We start from the raw sequence: 20,157 nt of genomic DNA, 5'->3' as shown, positions 1-20,157 counted from the left end.
AATGAATGCAAAGGACGTTCTGCCTAATTCCCCTCTAATAATTAGTTCTACCTTATGCAAACGGCTCTTAGGAAGTATTGAAATTGCATATTCGAACTGAATGTAATCTAGAGTCTGTCCTAGGCTGGAATCCCATGCACGTTTTCTGAGGTTCTGGTAGCTGTTTGAGGGGATAGGAAGTTAAGCAGGATAGTGTGGTGTGATTTCAGACATATAATACAGTGGTGTATGTGCCCGTGAGGTAAATGGATTCTATATTCTATCATGTGGCATCCCCTGCCATCTAAATTGACTCCTACTTTTCGAAAATTTGTAATCCTGATACAGGTTGGGTATCGAAACTTTTCCATATCCCTGATTTCCAAACTCCAAGCCCAATTGGACAGCCAATTCCTGACGCCGTGAAGAACTCCAGTGATAAGTGAAATCGTAACCTTAGATCATCCCGCCAGTTTTGATTTGGAAGACTCGGCATCTTTCCTCAGAATCTGCTCTACCATCTCCCCAACTTTGACGGAGTCCTCGTCCATCTTTCCCTCCCCTTCTCCTTCTCCGATTTCTCGTAATGGGCCGAATAACCATAGTTCTTTCATCTCGCGGGTCAGTTGGAGCAAGTCTTCCGCAGCACGAACCTATTCCAAACGTTAGTAAGTTTCTTCCACTAGATCCCGTGAATATCGCAGCTCGTTCGTGATAAATTCAAGCCCTTAAAACATACCAAAGCCCTAGTCTCAACCTCCATAGCAAGCGCCTCACTAGCAGCCACCTCCCTCGACGCCTTGCTCCCATTATCATCCGCCGATTTCTGACTATTCGCCAACATCACCAAGTTTCGAAACCGTGTAAGCATATCGGCCGTATATTTCCCTTCACGATCTAAATAGAAATCCGTGGTTAGTATCTGTGGTTGTTCTAGACGTGGAGATTTGGGCGCAATGGTTGTGTCTGGAAGCGCAAGAGTTGATTTGATTTCGCTGTAGATGGATGATTGGGGGGTAGAGAGGCCACCATTTGTATATGTGTTGGATGCCGTGACAGACTCAATGGGGGGGACATGAATGTTCGGAAGGGATCCTGGGCGCTGGGGTGCCATCTCTTGTATCGATAATCGATGTCGTTGATCGCGTGTGGTTTTATATCGTTGAGGTTGTTGACGCGAAGCGGTGGTGACATGGACGGGTTAAGAAAATTATATGCATACCTTCTAGACTAGCCGTTGTCACTTGGTACGGCTCCATGGTAGGTGAGTAATAATACAATACTTCGTTGGGGTGAATATACTGAAGTTAGGGAAAGGTGAAGAGACGAAGCTCCAGCTTCGAATGCAGATACGTACTGGACCCCGCCGCACGGACTACCAGCCGTACTCGTACCATGAGACTGCCCCTCTATGCATTGCGAATCTCACAATCAACCTGTATTCCCCATCCCTTCTAAAAGCTACCTAATAGACACCATTGACGATTGCCTTCCATAGAAAGGCTTACCGTCAAGATGCAGTCCGGAATATCAGGTACATAAACTTCCTCCGCATTCTACAAATCTCAAATATCCCACGCTCTAACACCCTCCAGCCTCCCAAGAACTACACACCGCATTCCAAAAGCTCGTCTCCGACGAATCCCAACGCGGTCTCATAATCACCATAGAAAAAGAAGCACTCGTGCCCTCAACGACTCTACCCTCCAACTCCTCAAGCTTCGATGGCGACCTCCCCCTCCTAACGCCCCATCTCCAGCCCAAAACCGCGCTCTATATAATCCTCCGCCGCTACCCCTCCAACACACCAGCGCCCTTCATCGCCGTCACCTACGTCCCCGATGCCGCCCCCGTACGGCAGAAGATGCTATTCGCATCTACGCGTCTGACACTCGTGCGCGAGTTAGGGATAGAACGGTTTCGGGAGACGATATTTGCGACGCGCGAGGACGAGTTGAGCGCGGAGGGGTTTAAGAAGCATGATAAACATAATGAGTTGGCGGCGCCGTTGACGGAGGAGGAGGTTAGTTTGGGGGAGGTGAAGAGGAAGGAGGCGGAGGAGGGGAGGGGGGCCGGGGAGAGGAAAAGTCATGTTAGTAGTGGGGTTAGTATGCCTGTTACTGAGGAGGCGTTGGGGGCGTTGAAGGGATTATCTTCTGGGGAAGGAGATGAGAATAATTTGGTTCAGTTGGTATGTTCAACTTCCAATGACGTAAAATGAGAAATGCTGACCTTGGATAGCAAATCAACATCGCAACCGAAACCATGGAGTTAGCATCAGTAACCAGCACACCCATATCCGCCCTCCCCAAAACTATTTCCAATTCCGCACCCCGCTATTCATTCTACCGCTTCACACACGAGCATGCCGGTCAGACCCAATCGCCTATCCTTTTCATTTACACATGTCCATCTGGCTCCAAAATCAAGGAACGCATGTTATACGCTGCATCCTCACGATCAGCTGTGCAGGTCGCTGAGGCCGAAGCAGGTATCAAAGTTGAGAAGCGTGTCGAAGCAGGAAGTCCAGAAGACGTAGATGAAGAGAGTATATTGGGTGATTTGCACCCGAAGGTTGAAGTGAAGAAAGCATTTGAACGGCCAAGGAGACCTGGGCGGAAATGAATGGATATGTTGATGAAAGCATGAAAAGTTGGACCTTGGATAGCGATTTTCGATTACATGAAAGATAGATTATATTTGAGGACGCTATGCAGGATTATGCTATTTTCCTGGAAATACACAGACCGTGGGCCCCAGCGCCCGGGGAAGGTATTCTCCTCTAGGTCACCATATATACCAACGACCAACGCCGCCAAAGATGACTTGCTTACTTGGCCAACTTGTCGCTTCTCAGCCGTACTCATGACTTGCTGGGATTTTGACAGGATCATTCCTCATATTTACCGCCAACATACGGAATATTACTGCTTTCCAACTTCTCCTTCAAAAATTCGTAGACGGTAAACGTGACTGCTTGACCAGGCGCTACACGCATGATACGTGGTGTAATTCCCTTGTAGAATGCATGGAATCCTTCTGTTCTGTAATAGATTGTGTTAGCACATCGTCCCCAAACCCCTTTTTCGACATCGCCTATTCTTTTCAGACGTATCACACCAGAATCAACTCACTTAAACATCTCCCTCGTAATCGCCTTAATCCTAGTCATAGTGCTCTCCCCCATCTGACTCGGAAACTTCTGCAAGCGCGTCTTGATCGTATCAATCGGCGCATTACTCAAAGGACCCATCGCGCCCGACACCAATCCAATGAGCGTCGTCTGATAACTCGGTAACGGCGACGTCTCATACTCCGGCTGCCACTTCTGCAACATCTCTTTGAATTCTGTGTACGCTGTGAAGTTTACGGCTTGATTAGAGCCCTGGCGCAAGGCTGTGAGAGAGACACCACGCCAGAGGGCGCCGATCCCTTCTTCGCGGAGGACGGTGAAGAGCGCGTGGGCGGCGTTGCGGTATTTGGGGACGTCGAGGGGATCGGCCATTGAGTGATATTGGCCTTGGAGACGGATTTTGACGACTTCCATAGGTGTTACGACGGCGACTGCTTCGGTTACTCCGGCTGCTAGACCAGCTGGAATTGGGTTAGTAGAGCTCTTAAAGATAGTTTTCTTCACGCCATGTATTTGCTTTGGAGGAGGGAAACTTACCCAGGAAAGTTGCCTTTCCAGTTACACTCCCCGTTTCTTTATCCGCCAACATCCTCTTATATGCCTCGAAACTCGTAAATCTTATAGCCATTTTGGGAACGATACCAGTTGTTACAGCGCCCAATCCCTTGTATAACGCCAGTGGAGTTTCTTTGCGCGCTACTTCCATGCCCGTTTTGATGAAGCCGCGCTTTTTGGCTCCTGGCCGACGAGCTCTTGTGGAAAGTTGCATACGGACTTTTATTGTGTCTGTGATTGCGTATTCAGTAAGAGGTTATTACAGATTTGAGTGTAAGGTCACATACCGAGAGGATGGCAGACAAGTGCTTCCATCATACCTGCTGCTCCGCCGGCTATAGATTGTCAGCGCATGTGTTTTTAGAAGTGCAATTGCGCTTTACCGATCAAATTCGTCGCCGCAGTGGTAGGCTTCTTGCCATTTGGCCCTGCAATGTTCTTCGCAGACATCTTGTGATTCTTCCAAGGCTTGCGCCCAACTTGTTTACACCTTCTAATGAAGCAAACAAGTCCAAGTTCAATTAAAACTCAAGGTATTTGGAAAGCAAACAAAGAATTACCAAAATATATTCAGTGAACAAACAATGACCAGGCAGGAAAAGCGTAGTATGAATAATGAAGTGTATGCAAATGATGTGACTCTACCTCTCCCTTTCAAACCTCGACCCGCGGTCCCCAAAACTTACCGCATTCCTAGACTAACCCGGCTGCTCCTTTGCAAACTCGGCATAGTGGATGATAGCCACCACATGTGGGGAAGCCCATAACTCCAGCTCTTGGGAAGCTTAGCTCGGAGTAGCGGAGGAGGTGTACTCCAATCCCAACTGGATCCAGAACGGAGAGCAAGTGGGAATTTTGCGCGTAGCTTTCGTCAGGTGTCTCTAATGACCCAATGACGAGCGAGTAAGGGCATTAAGCATTCTAGCTCCTGGCTGGTGAATATCGCAGCTGAACGTAGATGCTCCCACGGCTTTCATGTGAGATGTGTTTGGATGGTTTATTTGCACATGAACTCCGACGCGTTCCTGTGACGTTGGCCGCGCTCCAGTATACCGGCAGGGGTCTGTCTCGTGCTTCGGCTTGTGAAATTGCGGGGTGCCGCGATCGTCCGAGAACCGGAGAAGATCGGTCTGAGGAACAAACCTCGGTACAGTAGAACCAGTCCCGCAACCTACCTACCGCGAGAAAGGTTGACATCTGGATTCAATAATCACTTGACTGACCTAGGCAATTGGTTTTGTTCTTTGAATATTTCCAATAGTTAGGTTGTCTCATCAAAACAAATTCTTGGTGCAGCTTGTTTTTATCAAAACTAGATGAGAGATTGGGCTATAACTTAGCACTGCATTACTTTGCACAGGCGCAAAAGCTTCTTCTATTCCAGGAACAATCTCGACACCGCTTATAGTAGACAACTGACCTTTTTACATGAAGGCCATTGCGCATAAGCTCTAGCAGGCCTCGCTATGGCAAGGCACAGTACAATACTTCGTTCCTGCTTTGATATAGGGTTTGGCTATTCCGCAATATCTCTAATGAGGTTTCATCCTTCTTCACCTTTAGCATCTGGTTGTTCTTCGTCGCTCTCGTAAACATCTTCGGGTAGAACGTTTTCACTCCTAGCGACGCTCTGTCTCGCACCAGCCACCCCTTCTGCTGTTACCCAAAGAAAGTAGTCGGTCTTGAAGTTGTCGATATGATGGAAGAACGTGTGGAATCTAAGATTGTCAGTTGTAACTTCAGGATATGGTTATAGTGGTTGCACATACTGGTTGTCTCTCTCTTCCTCTCTGAATATCCGATCATAAATTTCTCTTTGCTTAAACTCGTCCATCTCCTTTTGGTACTTGTCGAAATCAATCTTCTCTCGGTTGAATTTCGAAACAGCCTGGGTGTTGTAGCTATTAAACACCGGGCGTTCTAGCAACAAACCAAGACTGGGAGCTTTTGGAATACTGATTGGAGCTCTTCCATAACTATCGCGAATAACCTCAGCAGTGCTACCACAGCGAACCACCATCGATGCCATTGCGACCATTTTTCGAATTTGGTGCATCATGAATGACTGACCATGTACCTTCAGAGAGAGCCATTCCGTATCGTTAATGTAAACAGGATCTTTACCAACCTTAAATGAGCGTATAACTCGCTTAGCGGAAGGATCAGAGAAAGATTTTTGAATGGTGTAATTATGGAAATTGCATGTTCCAACATATGTGTTTAGTGCTTCTTCAACTCTTTGACGGCGGTACTCCGATATCCGGTAGGCTTTTTTGGCGGTGATATATGCAGCTTTGACCCTTTTGATAGCGACTTCCAGAGGGGTAAGCTCGCGCCTAGGCTCATCTTGTTTCGTTGTGATCGCAGTGCTTTCTGCTTCTAATTCCTGTTTTGCACCTTCGAGAGGGGCCGTCGTGTCTGCCACTGTCGAATCTGCTTCTTCATTCGCCGAAATCGCAGTACTCTCTGCTTCGACTTCTTCTTTTGCATTTTCAACAAGGGATGTGGTATCCACAGCTTTCAAATTTGAATCTTCGCTTGCGACAACCTCTACCGATGGGCTCTCTGTAGCCAGCGCATTTGTTTCCGCCAGTCCATTTTTCTGTTCGGGAGTATCAACTGACGTATGATCAGGCGATATTCGTTGTATTTTTGGTGGTGGCTGGTCCCGTGATACTGAATCCTCTTCAGCTTTGCGCTTCATCTGGTCCTGAGCAATTGCCCTCTCAAGATGTGCTTTACGATCTCCATGAACATTTAATAAGGACGCCTCGTTTTCTGCCTGCGTTGCCGGGTCCATAGAGACATTTGTTGGCTTCGCTTTGGCTGGCTTCTCCTTCTTTGGTTTGGGTAGATCTAAATCTAGCATGATCTCAGAGGCGTGAATAGACTCCATAACCGCATCTCTCATCTCCGGATCCAGTTCATCAAGAATGGGCTTAATGTATTTTTCTTCGGCACTATCCCAAAAGTTGGCCACATCCTCCTGTCGCGACTTGTATTCATCTAAGACCCCCTTCTTTTCTGCCGAGTCAACCAATTTTCGTCCTAGGAAGCTTCGCGGATGCGGCGGAAGGAAAGAGTATGTTGGAATGAGGTACTCGTACCACCTGGAATCACAACTCTGGTAACAACTGAATGAGCCGTTAGTTCGCTCATACCCCCAAACTCTAATTTGGGGCGGTAGAGCAGCATTGATCTTCTGAACGATATCGTCCTCCTCGACAATAAGCTTGAGAGAGATTACGTTGCCTGCAGCATGTACACCTTTGTCTGTTCTCGCACATCTGACCAGTGTAGACTTTTTCGGGTCATCCGCATTGGCTTTCGAAATCGCGCCGGCAGCGACGAATGCCTTGAAGAGATCACCCTCGATTGTCTTTTCTGTTCCGTTGATTTGCATCCCCTTATAACCTGATCCTGCATAACCAATCAACACCGCGACTTTTCTTTTTGGTTTGCGACCCTCGGCTTCGATTTCTTCCTTGCTGAATTGCGTGCTATGATATTTGGCAACATCGTCGGTTTCACCATTGCCAGTCTTCTCGTCTCGTCGTTTTCGTCTGTCTACACCTTCACGTCTCGTTTAGTTAGTTGTGCAATGAATAAATCGAAAAGCGCAACACACTCGTATTCCCCCCGACCCATATCAGCTTTCTTATGACGGCCGCCGAAGTCATTGGCCCCAAAACCTCTTCCTCGACCCCTTCCTCTCTCATTGCCTCCCCTTCCACGGCCTTGCCCGCGCCCGCGACCCCCTCCTCTGCCTCGTGAGCCCCCTCTATCGTTCCTCGAGTTCGAATTTGACGAATTGGGGTTCCTACCCCCCCGTGAAGAACTTTCACCACCGGCCTTAGCCGGCGCAGCTGGAACGGAATCGTCTGCCATCTCAGAATTGATCGAATGCCTCTCATGACATTCGCGCGCGAAAATGATGGAATCGAGCTGGAAAAAAGTGCACATTTCAGAGCTATCGGTTCGCTCTAACTCAAACGGGACTAGCGTGGCGGGGGAGCATTGGTACCTTCGGTTCAGCCTTGTGCAAAACGTGGGCGCATAATCCTGGCTGACCTCTTGCTCTCCCATCATTCAGTTTGTGATATCATATATCTTTTTTAATTCACGGCCTGACCACTCACTGTGGGACTGTATAGCCATGAACTGAAGAATGGACAATCACAACTTTCGCTGACAAAATCTCTTTGTCTCAACTCCTTCGTCAATCGTTAAACGTTTCCTTTGCACTCAAACACTGCTCCTGATCCGGGTCGTCGCATCGCCCTACGAATCACAAAGACGAACGGTGCTGTTTCAACCCACTGATATTTCCTCAACCGTCAGGAAGGTTTTTCTACCATGGATCTCGCAATACAACTGGTCCGGTCATGCGTGCGAACCTTTTTCGATGATCCCAAGCACATCCTAGTTGTGGATGCCTTGGTGCTTCATTCCGCGTAGGTCACTGCAAGATCTCAGGTCTAGGTAGGAGCACGTTGACGAGACTGGCAGATTACGAGATGACGATGCCGCATATGCAATGGGTATGAACACGAAGGAGCTTCACAAGCTGTGCGGGCGACTGAAGGAAGCTCGATTTCTCGCAGTGTATGGTACATCTTGGGCAAAACCGGATCAACATACTAACAAGTTTTCATAGACATACTCGACCGGAACTCAAGGAGGGCCAAAGTCGGCCCATGAACAGAACCTACTATTTCATCGATTACCGGGCCGCGATCGACGCTATCAAGTATAGGGTTTACAAGATTGACAAGGAGGTCCAGGGTAATACAGTCTCAGAAAACGACAAAACAGAATATTTCTGCGCTCGTTGCAAGTCTGAATATACGGCTTTGGACGTTTTGGACTCCTTCGATTACTCGTTACCGGGAGCATTTGTGTGCAAGAAGTGCCAGTTTCCACTTTCTCCTGTGACGGGAGAAAACCATGGGGGACATGAGCAGTCAACAAAAATGAGCCAGCAATTCAAGTTCATAACGGACCTGTTGCCAAAGATTGATGCAGTGGTGGTCCCAGAGAACAATTTCGAACAAGCCTACGCGAAGAGGATCCCAGTACCACGAGACAGTTCAAATCCGGCCAGTGAGACTGCGCCACTTGATGCCGCTGTTGAGCGCCCTACCGCTGTAAAGGGCATGACGAACGTTGGACCTACGTCGATTGCAGTCACACTTACAGCATCCGAGGGGCCTACGGCAGCGGATATCGCAGCAGAAAAAGATCGCAAGCTGAAAAACGCAGCCCAAAATGCTTTACCTGTTCACTTTACCCACAGTACCATCAGTGGTGAACAAGTCAAATTCGACCCTAATACAGGCGCCTCGGCTTTCACATCGACAGATGAGAAGAAAGGCGCATTCCTCAACAGCCCTTCAGCTAAGGATGACACTGCGGAGATAGACGACTATTTTGCCCGATTGAAGGCCGAGCAAGCGAAGGAAGCAGAGGAAGAGCAGGAAGAAGAATATGAGACGGATGACGAAGAAGAAGATGAATTCGAGGATGTAGCCGGTACTGGTTCTGGCGTGGGAACACCCCTTAGCTCTTTTGGAGGCGAAAGCAAGCCCGCCCCTGCCCTTGGTGCAAGTGGCTTAGCAAGTGCCTTGAAGAGAAGTGGTAGCGTTTCTGGCAGCGGAACCAGTACAGGTGTTGCAAGTCCGGTGACAGGACCGAACACACCGATCGATGATGGCCGACCTCCAAAGAAGGTTAGGATCGAGGAACCCGTTCCCAAGGACGAACCCGACGCCGAGAGTGAAGAAGATATGGAATTCGAGGATGTATAAACAGGAAGCTACATCAAAAGCTCTACTGGCCTAGCGGCTTCGACTGATGACTATAAGGTACTGGTGATAAATAAAGTGGATTGGCTTCGATATAGACGGCGTTTGGGTGGTGCGTAAAATAATCAATCCCCTGTGTTTGGCAACGGCCAGTGGGGTATACGGAAAATTCAAAAATGTAAATTATCAGATATCTGGCCTGGTGTTGTGGCTTGCAATTTGCAAACATTCGCAGGACATTGTCTATAGACACAATTTTTGGCATAGGGAACACAATGCAAATGATACCCAAACCCTTCTTAGATAGCCTCTTGTAGCATTGAAACATGGTCCTTTTTGTGATTCTCATGTTTGCAAACCTTGGAAGATGTTGTACATCTAGACTACAAAAGATTTGACATATAACTGTGTTAACAAATGGATATTACTGTACAGTACTTACAGATGCACCTAGGTACAGATCAAGTAGAGATATTAGATAGTGTTGACAAAAGTTAATGATATAGATTCAACTCCGGCGATCGCTTAAAACAAACAACCCAGCAACTTTGTATCCAAATAATATTCAGTCTGTACATCGTTCCGTAGGATCCCTCCATTCCAGCCCCAAGCCTTCGAACAATCTCTTTTCCTTAACATACATATCCCCATCGCCCTTTTCCAAATCAACCCAAGTCCCATCATCCAACGTCGTGATCCCGCTAGTATCAAACTTCCAGCCCTTAACTTTCCTACAATAACTCCGCAAATCGCGTCCGAAGAAGGTCCCGCTGCTCCAACCGAGAATAGCACATCCAGCCGTTTTCCAGGGTGAGACGATTATGTCAACTCGACGATGTAAGTTTGGGTTCTTGAATTGGGGATCTCTGGCGAGGTCTGCTTCTTTGGTAGGCCAGTCTTGATCTTGCCAGGCTACGAATGCGTGGTCCAGAGTGTCAAACCCTCCACCAGCTTTTGCCTTGATAGGGTTCACAGGAGTTTGGCCTCTCTCCGAATTCCTCATCGTCCATCTCAGAACATGGGTTATAGAGCCCTCGTCTTTCAGATCCAAGAGAAATTCATAGATGAAATTGTCGGTGGCGCTTTCATCGCGGTTGCTGAGCACAATATCAACATCACCGCAATCTGGCTTGCCTTTTCTGTAGCCGCCACAGATTACCATTTCGAAACCTGGATATACCTTTCGGGCCTCAGATAGCACGTGGTTCGCAATCTTCTCGACTTCTGGGAGGGGAATGCGCTGCTGGAAGTCATAGTAAAACTTGGTACCAATCATTTGCTCTGTAGTTAGAGAGTCCCACGCATATTCGATGATGTCGTCGATATCTCTATAACCTTTTGCGTAAAACTCTCTAGCTGTCTTATCTCCGACACCAAAAATACCGGTAAGAACGTCCATGGCTTGGAACTTTTCGTCATACTTCAAATCTTCTACTTCCTTGATCATTCCAGTTTCTTTCCATTCCTGAAACAGAGCAGCAAATCTGGATCCACAATGAGGCAATTTGAGGAGCTCTAAAGCGGAAGTCAAAGTATGAGGATAAGCCGCGATAGCTGCTATGGCAGCTTCATACGAACGTGTATAAAAAGCATAGCCGGCTTCTTCCTCGCCCGCGTATTCTCGCTTCTTCTTGATCATCCTTAGCTGTGCTATGAAAGACTCGTTCAGGGAATGTAACGGCGTCGGACGCTGGCAGGCGTATGATCCCGGAAGAAGATAATCTGGGAGAGGCGGCAGATTTGCTACATACTCGTGCTCAGCTGTGGTTTCCTGAGGTAAAAGAGTCGCCCGGGCCCCGTGCGAGTTATGCAGGTTATCTGGAGTTCCCCTATGATGCCTGCGAAACGAATTTGGTGGTGGGGTGCTCTGGAGATCTGCTTTTGCGCGAGCAAATATCATGGTTGGAGTGATTTGCTGCTTGGTTGATTCCATTCCAGGCTTAGGAATGACCTTCCCTTTATAAACAAGATACGGTTTGTGCGGCATAAGCTTCCCCTGCTTCATGGAGTCATGGTACCATTTCAGATTGAGGACTTTGATCGTCTCACCCAGTTTGGTAGACCCAAGAGCATTGTCACCGTCCAGACTCGACGGTACAGCCCGCACTTTACTCAATGGAGTCTTTCGTTGATGGGGATCATCCTCGGATCGCGGTTCGGAGTCTGAACTCGAGTCTAGACTTATCACATCTTTGCCGTCCACATTCTTCGTAATCTTACGCCGCTTTCGTGGATGTTCATCGGGTTCTGGGACAGTCCTTTTCACTGTTACTTCTGTAACATCTTTGGTCCATACACCTAGCTTGCGGAGCTCATAGTTGGCACGTCCCTTTGTATTAACATCCCCGAGCACCAGTTCTGCTTCGCCGATGTTAAAGACGACGTCTATGTCACGCTCGATAGCATGAAGCTCGGAGAGCTTGTCTTCGTATTTGACACTGAGCAGGTATATTTCCGGGAATTTAAGTGGCATCTCAGGAATCGATATATGTATTTGATCCGAATACAAATCGCCGGGGACAGTCTGCTAGGAAGTTAGTTCAAAACAAAGCAAGGAGTAGGTGTGAATTGTACATCTTTTGATAGCACTCATGGTTGATTTTGAGGAGATTTTCGACAGAACTATTGACGAGACAAATGATGCTGCGAAGAAGTGTGAGGTACAGTAAAGCAAGTGGAGAAGAGTTCCGACTTGCTGGAAATACCCCGTAGTTCGAAGATGACGGCTAAAGTGGGGCTTTGTCTTGCCCTGTCCGTCGCATGCAGCCTCGCCCTAAGCCCTTCTGACCTCTACAACATTCGAGGATCTTTGTACAATACTTTATATTTGGTGATGATGCGCCCAGATTTGTCGATATGGACAATGGGGGTCGCTCTGCCAGGAATGAGCTTTTCCAACTTGTAAGTCAATATCCTTGGGACATCACATTTTGCTAATTCTAATGATTGTAGCTCAAGCCTCGTTGCGTCGAGCTTACCCAGCTTGCTCTTCGCGATGATGGAAGCCCAAACAGCACGAAGTCCCTGGTGACGACAACAAGCCAGGTTCTTGTTATACTCGAGAAGCACTGCAAGCGCCCTGATGGAGCGTTTGACGAGAAATTGGCAGAATATGTCTTCTTTCCTCTGTCGCAGATGCTTAAAAAGAAGAAGAAATACACAGACCACCTCGCCGAGCTCATCGTCAAATGTATCCGGGTGTTGCTTGACTCTGGATGGTCTCGGAAGATTCCTCTTGGTCTTGCGAGTCAGCTCCTGATTCTGCTGGCATTTATTGTGGGAGGACCGCCAGATGAGAAGCAGCTTATACCTGAAGAGATCGTAAGCGAGGGATATGGAGCGCTCGTAGCTTTGTTCGATGCTATGGCCCTTACGCCGGGCGGCTCTGCAGCTTTGGTAGAAAGTGCAACGGTACCCGCGCTGGGTCATTGTATGACAGTGATACTCGAAGGTATCACGGACGGCCCATCAGCGCAAGTACAGCTGCAGGCTCTGGCCGCTCTTGATTCTGCGTGGAGATCCATCAAGGATTCGCAGGCCCTGGCAACATTCTTGCCGGGAACGATTTCAGGCCTAACAAAGACTCTTATGCCTGCAACTACAGCGCGAAGGTCACGAAGAACACTCATTAACGCCTTGGAAGTCCTTGAGCGCGTTCTTTCATCTACTCTCAGCGACATCCATACAAGCGGCATCAGGAACACGGTCAAAATCCCCAAAAGTACTGCTGAAAGTGAAATCAACCAAAAGGTCTTTACTCCTGCATGGCTGAAAGCTACCACGGCTCAGATTAAGTTAGCTTTGTCTAATGTTGTAAGACTTCGCAAGAATGATGGACCCGGCGTCCGCCAGGCGCTGAACAGGTTTTGTTTGAGGATTCTTGACGAGTGTCACGAAACCCTTTTTGAGTCCACCTCCCTACTTGTGGAAACCTGTATGGCATTAGATGAAGATGAAATCAAAGATGATTTCTTCGCTGAAAAGACAACTCTAACAGACCTTGCGATCATTCATCCTGATATAGGTGAATTAGTGAAAACAACATCCTACAATTGGGTGACCAGTTTACCAAGGTTGATGCAAAGCAACGATGAGGCTGCTAAAAGTGAAGCGATCGAGCGGTTGCAGAGAGCAAGTCGACTGGTGAAGAATCTCGGCATCGATTCTGCTGTTCTTGAGGATGCCCTTGGCAGCTCACTCAGAGATAGTATTACCTTGACCTTGGAGTCTCTCCCGTCTTCCGCCGGTCTCCAAGAAGCCGAATTCAATCCCAACAGTCAAGCTGTGACATCACTGGTCAAGCACGAGAACCAAGAGATTCAGTTTCGGCCCATTATCATGGCAGAAGAGAGCCAAAAGAAGACGAGGCAAAGTCTTGTGGGCCTAGTCACTAATCTTGGATCCCGAGAAGCGCAACTCAAATTGGGGGGCGAAATGCTTGAATATGTCCAAAACGCTTCAGGTCCAAGTCTAGTAGCGGCTTATTGGTTATCGTTCCAGTCGCTACAAGCTGCAGCGAATGCTAATAAGGAAATGGACGAGTTCTTCGAGACCGCACTCACCCTATCTGATGAGCAAGAGGCAATGGATGAAGAACTTATGGCATATTCACAATTGATTCTTGCTAATGGATCTGAGGAGCAATATGACTGGCTTATGCAAGCTATAGCATTGGAGGTTGTGGCTGACAGAGCGATGCGTCTGAAGAAGAAATTCAGACCAGAGCTTATCGACACTCTATATCCGATCGTCCAACTTCTCGGATCGCCAAATGACAGATTGAGGGATCACGCAATATCATGCCTGTTTCTCCTCTCAGACTCATGCGGCTATGGAAGTGCCAGCGAGCTGATAGTTGATAATGTGGATTATATGGTCAACTCTATTTCACTACGTCTCAATACTTTTGATATCTCACCTCAAACACCCCAAGTCCTAGTTATGATGCTTCACCTTACTGGCCCATCCTTACTTCTATACCTTGACGATGTGGTGGGCTCTATTTTTGCGGCGTTAGATAATTTCCACGGATATCAGAATCTTGTCGACACTCTTTTCACAGTCCTGGATGAGATAGTCAAGGTCGGATCAACATCAAATCAACTACAGATTACCGACACCCCTGATGAACCCATCATGGACAAATCTCCGCCTACAATATCTCAACTGATCACACTCCTCTCAACCTCATCCATCGACGAAGAATCACTCCCCTACGAACCTACTCCACACCAACCATGGAAATCCGCCGCAACCCTGCTCGACGAAGCCGAAGCCCGCACCAACTCCCCCTCTTCCTCAGACAACGAAGAAGAAGGTTTTCCACCAGCACAAGAACTCGAACCCGCCAAACCAACCAAAATCCACACCCTCCTCAAAAACATCACCTCCCTCTCTCAACACTATCTCACCTCCCCCTCCCCACACCTCCGTACCAAACTGCTCTCTCTAATCGCAACCGCCTCGCCCGGCCTCGCAGGACTACAACGCACTTTCCTGCCGCTCATCAACGAGATCTGGCCGGTCGTAGTAAACCTCCTACACGATGACTCTGCGTACGTGGTTGTGACCGCTATGTCTACGATCGCTACACTCGCTGAACAAGCGGGTGAGTTTCTGAGGGGGAGGATTTCGATGGAATGGATTTCTTTGATGGGGTACGCGAGACAGTTTAAGATCCAAGCAAAGAAAGCTGGGGCAGGGGCGGGCAGTCGTGGGGTGTTTAGTGAGGCGAGTAGGAAGTGGGAGGGGATGATCCAGTTGCTGTGTAAGGTTGTGGAGTTTGTCGGGGTAGCGGATGAGGAATTTGATGAGGTTGTTGAGGTTTTGGGGAGTGTGGTTTGGGAGAGGGAAAGCGTGAGGGCGGCGTTAAGTGAGGAGAGGGGAAATAGGGATGCGGTTTGGTTGGTTTGTTTAAGGAAGGGGGTGGGCGGCGGGGAAAAGAGATGGGAGACGCCGACGATGGATGGGTATAAGTTTGTTGATGTTTTGGGATGAGGTTTACTTGGGTGTACCTCTAATAGACAGCCGGTTGGTATCCAATAGAGTGTAGTTATTTCACCATTTAAATTCATGTCATGGAAAAAATAGGCAGAGAGGAATTTCCATTTCATATTCTCTTAATAGCACAAAGCCAAATACTTTTGCATACTAGCGAATACCTAAGAGATGAGATGAGCATAATAACACAAACAAGCAATAGAAATCTATCTTCTGTTCCGCCACAAGACTTTCACCCCATGACAGCACAAGAGTCCCCATTCCTTCAACATCAGAAAAAGCCAGACAGGAGAACAACGCAACGGGTAAGATCTATCACAGTCCCAAAATGTCATGCGTGACCACTGGAGAAGTGTTGTCTACTCGGAGTCGTCATCGCTCTCGGCCTCGGCGAGCCAGTTGAGGAAGGCTTCTGCAGACTTGCGAACCTTCTTGCTAACAGAGAGATCGACATGCTTTCTGCTGGCCTTGGTGCCCCATTTGGTGATAACTTCCTCTGTAAGGAGGTCTTCATTGTACAGGACCAAAAGAACCTTGGAGGTTTGCTCATAGATCTCTGGCTTGTCCTTGCCACGCGATCCGATAAAGCGTTCAACGCCACCAAGAATTGCTCTTTGATGCTTTTCGGAAGTACCAATCTAGTTGATATTAGTGGAGAGAAAATACACGGGAAAATAAATACTCACATTCTTAAGCATTCCGGCACGTTTCGGGATTTGCTTAGCGATGTCATCGTCGAAAATAGACGTGAGCAAGACGGTAAGAGTTCGGTGTTTGTTCTCAATACCAAGCTCCTTTGCCTTCAAGTAGATCTCAAGATCATCTACCTTGTCGACACCTCCCTTTTCTTCGACCTCAGCGTTGACCCAGGTGAGGAGTTGATCGTACTTGGAATTGCCACCACCCTCGCCCTCTTCATCTTCATCATCGCCGTTGAGGACGAGCTTTTGCTTCAAGTCGTCTGGGAGTTGTTGTTGACGGGCTTTAATTGCCTCTGCGGACATGTCAACAGTCCATTCAACGTCTTTGACCTCTGCTTCATCGTCGAAGTCTTGTGCAGCGTTGGTGATGCCGCGTGTAAACTCGTCATCACTACCAGCCTCGATACCGACATCACCGTCGCCATTGGATCCATTCTCAGAGTTGGCGTCATCGCTGTTTCCACTACCATTACCATTCTTCTTGTCTCCGTTTCCGTTCTCTTTAGCCTTGCGGGCAGCTTTGCGATCAGCCTTGTCTTTCTTGCCCTTCTTTGGCTGCTTCTTGAGGATGAATCCACTCAACTTGAGGCGAAGGTCGACGTTGGAACGTTGACCACAGGCTTTGCAGTCAAGGAGAATGTTGCCGTCCTTGATAACCACATCCGTCTCTGGGTTCTTGCATTTTTTGCAGAGAACGAATTTGTTGATGAAACCATCAAGATAATCTTGAAGCTTAGACGCCTCATGGGCTCCGTTAATGATCCAGCGATCGTCTGCCGGGCTGGTGTTGGTTTGGGCACCTAGCTCGAAGCCAAAGTACTTAATGACATAGTCACCAGGGCGGGCAAGGGAGTTAGCAACACTGCTTAGGTTGACAATCACAGTCTTGATACCGTTGCCCTTTCCTTCGATCTTGGACTGGAGTCTCTCCATCTTGTAGCGGTAGAAGGGATCCTTCACATCGCTACGAATATTGATGGTAGCCATGATTGCGGTTGTGTGTAGGTTGGAATAACTTCAAAGATTTTGTTGGTAGGTTCTTCGTTTGTGGTTTATGGGACCGGATGATGCGACATATGACAGCAGATGCGGTTGCTGAGGGACGAGAGGCAAGAAGGAGATTGTTGATGACGGTTTGCTAGCGAAACATTCGATGATTCTGCGGTGGATTACCCGTTACTACTGAAGTAGGGGCTACAAGGTTTCCGCGGTATGCGAAATGGTTGCAGCTCGAGAGGCGGCTGGTGTCTGAGGTCGTTGGCGTGGGGTGTGAGATACATATAACGCAGATGTATCCGTTTACTTGATGTTGGCTTTGTTGATCTTCTCGACGAGTTCGTCCGCGAAACTGTAGCGTGGTCCTGGGGATGACTTGTCCGCTGTGTGTGTCAAAGGCGACGACGAGGACTCCTGATGTTGCGAGAAGCTGGTGGGTGTTTACGCTCTGGTTCTGATTTGGACCGAACGATGATTGTGGAAGTGTGTGGATTGTGGGTTGGAAGTGTTGTTGTCTTGTTGTAAAGACTTTGGTGTTTGTGGGAAGAGGAGGAAGTGGGTTGGCAGGAAAAGAAGTTTCGAATCACGTTGGGGCGACTGAGCACAGGCGTGAATGGAAGACTGGTGTGGAGTGAAACCGACGGACCCAAATAGCATTTCCACGGCGAAGAGCCGACACAAGGCGGCAGTCCGTCGGAAGGTTTGGGGCGTGAGGTCCACGTGATTCACCGGGCCAAATTTCAAACAAATGCGGCTGCTTTAGTCACCATTTCCTTGCTCCCTTCTTGGACATTAGACTGGTTTCTGCTGCCACAATCCGAGGTATTAAAGAGCCATTTATGACTAGATCTACGTATCGTTTCCAGATTCGACTTTATTGAGTTTCTACATCTCCAAAATTGACTCTCTGCTCATCATACCCGATATCTCCCTATTCTGGCCGGTAAGACACCCGAGACAGCATCATGCTCCTCACTATGGACCATGCGACAGACAAGCCTGACGAAATGACCTCGTTCAGCTCCAGTTCCAGACTCAGTATATCAAGTGAAAGATATCGCCAGAACCCCCGAGCCATCAGTCCGAGCAAGTGTGCAACTGCTGAGTGTCCGGTGCCGAGCTCCAAGCGAGATGGCGAGGGCGGTTGATTACTCGTTGTATCTGGTTACGGACTCTACGCCAGCAATTCTTGGTGATCGAGATCTAGTCCAAGTGGTCGAAGCTGCGTTAGAGGGCGGAGTGACTATTGTGCAATATCGAGACAAGCTTAGCGACACCGCCGTACTGGTCTCTACAGCCAAACGGCTTCACGCTGTCACTAAAAAACATAACGTCCCTCTTCTAATCAATGACCGAATAGATGTAGCTTTAGCAGTAGGCTGTGAGGGTGTGCATATCGGTCAAGATGACCTAGGTATGCTTACTGTCATCATTTCAGCTCGGTGTTGACTGTTGGTAGACTTGCCGAGTGCTCGGAGACTGCTTGGAAAAGATGCTATAATTGGTGTCACAGTATCCAGTATCGATGAAGCACAAACCGCTTGCAAAGACGGGGCGGATTACCTAGGCATAGGAACTTTGTTTGCAACAGCAACGTACGTGAACATTCTGGATGACTCGCCAAGTTGTTACTGACAGAACAGCAAAACGAACACGAAAGATGTGATTGGCACTGCAGGCACGAGGCAAATCCTAGAGGCCATTTCAACTGCAGGAAAGAATGTCCGTACAGTGTGCATCGGTGGCATAAACGCCTCTACTGTTCAGCGAGTCATATTTCAGTCTTTTCATCCTTCCAAATCGCTCGATGGCGTTGCCATTGTGAGTGCAATAATCGCCGCACAAGATCCGGCGCAAGCATCAAAAGACCTGTTGAAGCTTGTCAAGACACCGCCGCCATTCTTCACGGAGGCTGGATCAGCAGACTCCCGGTCTTCCGACATTAAAGATGCAGAAAAGTTATCAAAGCTCGTCAAAGCAGCCGCGGAAGTGGTTCAGAGAGTTGGAGAAAAAACGCCGCTATCTCACAACATGACGAATCTTGTAGTCCAAAATTTTGCGGCGAATGTTGCACTGGCTGTCGGGGGCTCACCCATCATGGCAAATTACGGGGAAGAAGCAGCAGATCTCGCAAAATTAGGAGGATCCTTGGTGATTAACATGGGAACGGTCACCCCCGATGGCTTAACAAACTACACCAAAGCTTTGAAAGCATATAACTTAGCGGGAGGTTCTGTTGTCTTCGATCCTGTTGGTGGTGGCGCTACATCTGTCAGAAGAAATGCTATCAAAACTCTGATGGCTGCAGGATATTTCGATGTCATCAAAGGCAATGAAGGAGAGATTAGCACTGTGTCCGGAACAATGGTTCAGCAGCGAGGGGTGGATAGCGGTCCTAGTACCTCGACATTTACTGAAAAAGCAACACTGGTCCGTGATTTGGCTTTAAGAGAAAGGAATGTGGTTGTTATGACTGGAGCTACTGATATCATCAGTGACGGAAGTCGTACTCTCGCTGTTAAGAACGGTCATGAACTTCTAGGCAGAATCACAGGGAGTGGTTGTGTTCTCGGTACCACGATTTCCATAATGCTCGCCGTTTCAAAGGAAGACAAACTAGTGGCCACATTAGCTGCGCTTCTACACTACGAAATCGCTGCGGAGATTGCTGCTGCAAGATCCGACGTACGTGGACCTGGAACATTCGTCCCGGCTTTAATTGACGAGCTATACAACATTCACAAAGCGGCGGAGGCAAATGATTCGTCATGGTTAGAAAGGGCAAAAGTTGAGGCTGTGATACTGTGAACAAGAAGTATCCTTAGTTATGCTTCCAATGTACTCAACAACCGAATACCACCTTCAAACATGTCCGTAATGAAAACCTAACAGATTTGTACCTAGTTTGAGCCTAATAAGTACCTAGGTACTAGGTAGATTCTGACAGCTTCGGAAACCTGGATGTCTTGATCCGGAGAAAACCCACCGC

The 20,157-nt window shown here is 48.1% G+C and overlaps 9 protein-coding genes across 9 annotated transcripts; 4 read left to right on the top strand and 5 right to left on the bottom strand.

Annotated features, from left to right (window-relative positions):
• Positions 1 to 440: 440 nt before the first annotated feature.
• On the bottom strand, positions 441 to 1,093 carry GLAREA_11583 (uncharacterized protein; the record flags this gene model as incomplete). Its single annotated transcript, XM_008089726.1, has 2 exons — positions 441 to 632; positions 719 to 1,093. The coding sequence occupies 2 exons, from the start codon at positions 1,091 to 1,093 to the stop codon at positions 441 to 443; spliced, it is 567 nt and encodes a 188-aa protein (XP_008087917.1).
• Positions 1,094 to 1,494: 401 nt separating this feature from the next.
• On the top strand, positions 1,495 to 2,604 carry GLAREA_11582 (Actin depolymerizing protein; the record flags this gene model as incomplete). The annotated part of the gene is made up of 3 exons (XM_008089725.1): positions 1,495 to 1,513; positions 1,575 to 2,170; positions 2,221 to 2,604. 3 exons carry the CDS (start codon positions 1,495 to 1,497, stop codon positions 2,602 to 2,604), a joined length of 999 nt encoding a protein of 332 aa, XP_008087916.1.
• A 265-nt stretch (positions 2,605 to 2,869) lies between these two features.
• GLAREA_11581 (Mitochondrial carrier) lies at positions 2,870 to 4,117 on the bottom strand (the record flags this gene model as incomplete). Its single annotated transcript, XM_008089724.1, has 5 exons — positions 2,870 to 3,023; positions 3,114 to 3,573; positions 3,650 to 3,898; positions 3,955 to 4,002; positions 4,051 to 4,117. 5 exons carry the CDS (start codon positions 4,115 to 4,117, stop codon positions 2,870 to 2,872), a joined length of 978 nt encoding a protein of 325 aa, XP_008087915.1.
• A 1,093-nt stretch (positions 4,118 to 5,210) lies between these two features.
• GLAREA_11580 (Pseudouridine synthase) lies at positions 5,211 to 7,555 on the bottom strand (the record flags this gene model as incomplete). The annotated part of the gene is made up of 4 exons (XM_008089723.1): positions 5,211 to 5,385; positions 5,437 to 7,240; positions 7,296 to 7,448; positions 7,492 to 7,555. The coding sequence occupies 4 exons, from the start codon at positions 7,553 to 7,555 to the stop codon at positions 5,211 to 5,213; spliced, it is 2,196 nt and encodes a 731-aa protein (XP_008087914.1).
• Positions 7,556 to 8,023: 468 nt separating this feature from the next.
• Positions 8,024 to 9,474, top strand: GLAREA_11579 (uncharacterized protein; the record flags this gene model as incomplete). The annotated part of the gene is made up of 3 exons (XM_008089722.1): positions 8,024 to 8,121; positions 8,177 to 8,272; positions 8,325 to 9,474. The coding sequence occupies 3 exons, from the start codon at positions 8,024 to 8,026 to the stop codon at positions 9,472 to 9,474; spliced, it is 1,344 nt and encodes a 447-aa protein (XP_008087913.1).
• Positions 9,475 to 10,036: 562 nt separating this feature from the next.
• GLAREA_11578 (Nucleotidyltransferase) lies at positions 10,037 to 11,944 on the bottom strand (the record flags this gene model as incomplete). Its single annotated transcript, XM_008089721.1, has 1 exon — positions 10,037 to 11,944. The coding sequence occupies one exon, from the start codon at positions 11,942 to 11,944 to the stop codon at positions 10,037 to 10,039; it is 1,908 nt and encodes a 635-aa protein (XP_008087912.1).
• A 383-nt stretch (positions 11,945 to 12,327) lies between these two features.
• Positions 12,328 to 15,468, top strand: GLAREA_11577 (ARM repeat-containing protein; the record flags this gene model as incomplete). Its single annotated transcript, XM_008089720.1, has 2 exons — positions 12,328 to 12,372; positions 12,424 to 15,468. 2 exons carry the CDS (start codon positions 12,328 to 12,330, stop codon positions 15,466 to 15,468), a joined length of 3,090 nt encoding a protein of 1,029 aa, XP_008087911.1.
• A 362-nt stretch (positions 15,469 to 15,830) lies between these two features.
• Positions 15,831 to 17,159, bottom strand: GLAREA_11576 (ARM repeat-containing protein; the record flags this gene model as incomplete). Its single annotated transcript, XM_008089719.1, has 2 exons — positions 15,831 to 16,109; positions 16,158 to 17,159. 2 exons carry the CDS (start codon positions 17,157 to 17,159, stop codon positions 15,831 to 15,833), a joined length of 1,281 nt encoding a protein of 426 aa, XP_008087910.1.
• A 1,140-nt stretch (positions 17,160 to 18,299) lies between these two features.
• GLAREA_11575 (thiamine phosphate synthase) lies at positions 18,300 to 19,976 on the top strand (the record flags this gene model as incomplete). The annotated part of the gene is made up of 3 exons (XM_008089718.1): positions 18,300 to 18,582; positions 18,628 to 18,763; positions 18,812 to 19,976. The coding sequence occupies 3 exons, from the start codon at positions 18,300 to 18,302 to the stop codon at positions 19,974 to 19,976; spliced, it is 1,584 nt and encodes a 527-aa protein (XP_008087909.1).
• Between the last annotated feature and the right edge of the window lie 181 nt (positions 19,977 to 20,157).

The sequence above is a fragment of the Glarea lozoyensis genome, assembly GCF_000409485.1.
Source record: "Glarea lozoyensis ATCC 20868 chromosome Unknown GLAREA8, whole genome shotgun sequence".
Lineage (NCBI taxonomy): Eukaryota > Fungi > Ascomycota > Leotiomycetes > Helotiales > Helotiaceae > Glarea > Glarea lozoyensis.
Note: the sequence above shows the minus strand (reverse complement) of the source record. Positions and strands in the feature narration are given on the sequence as shown.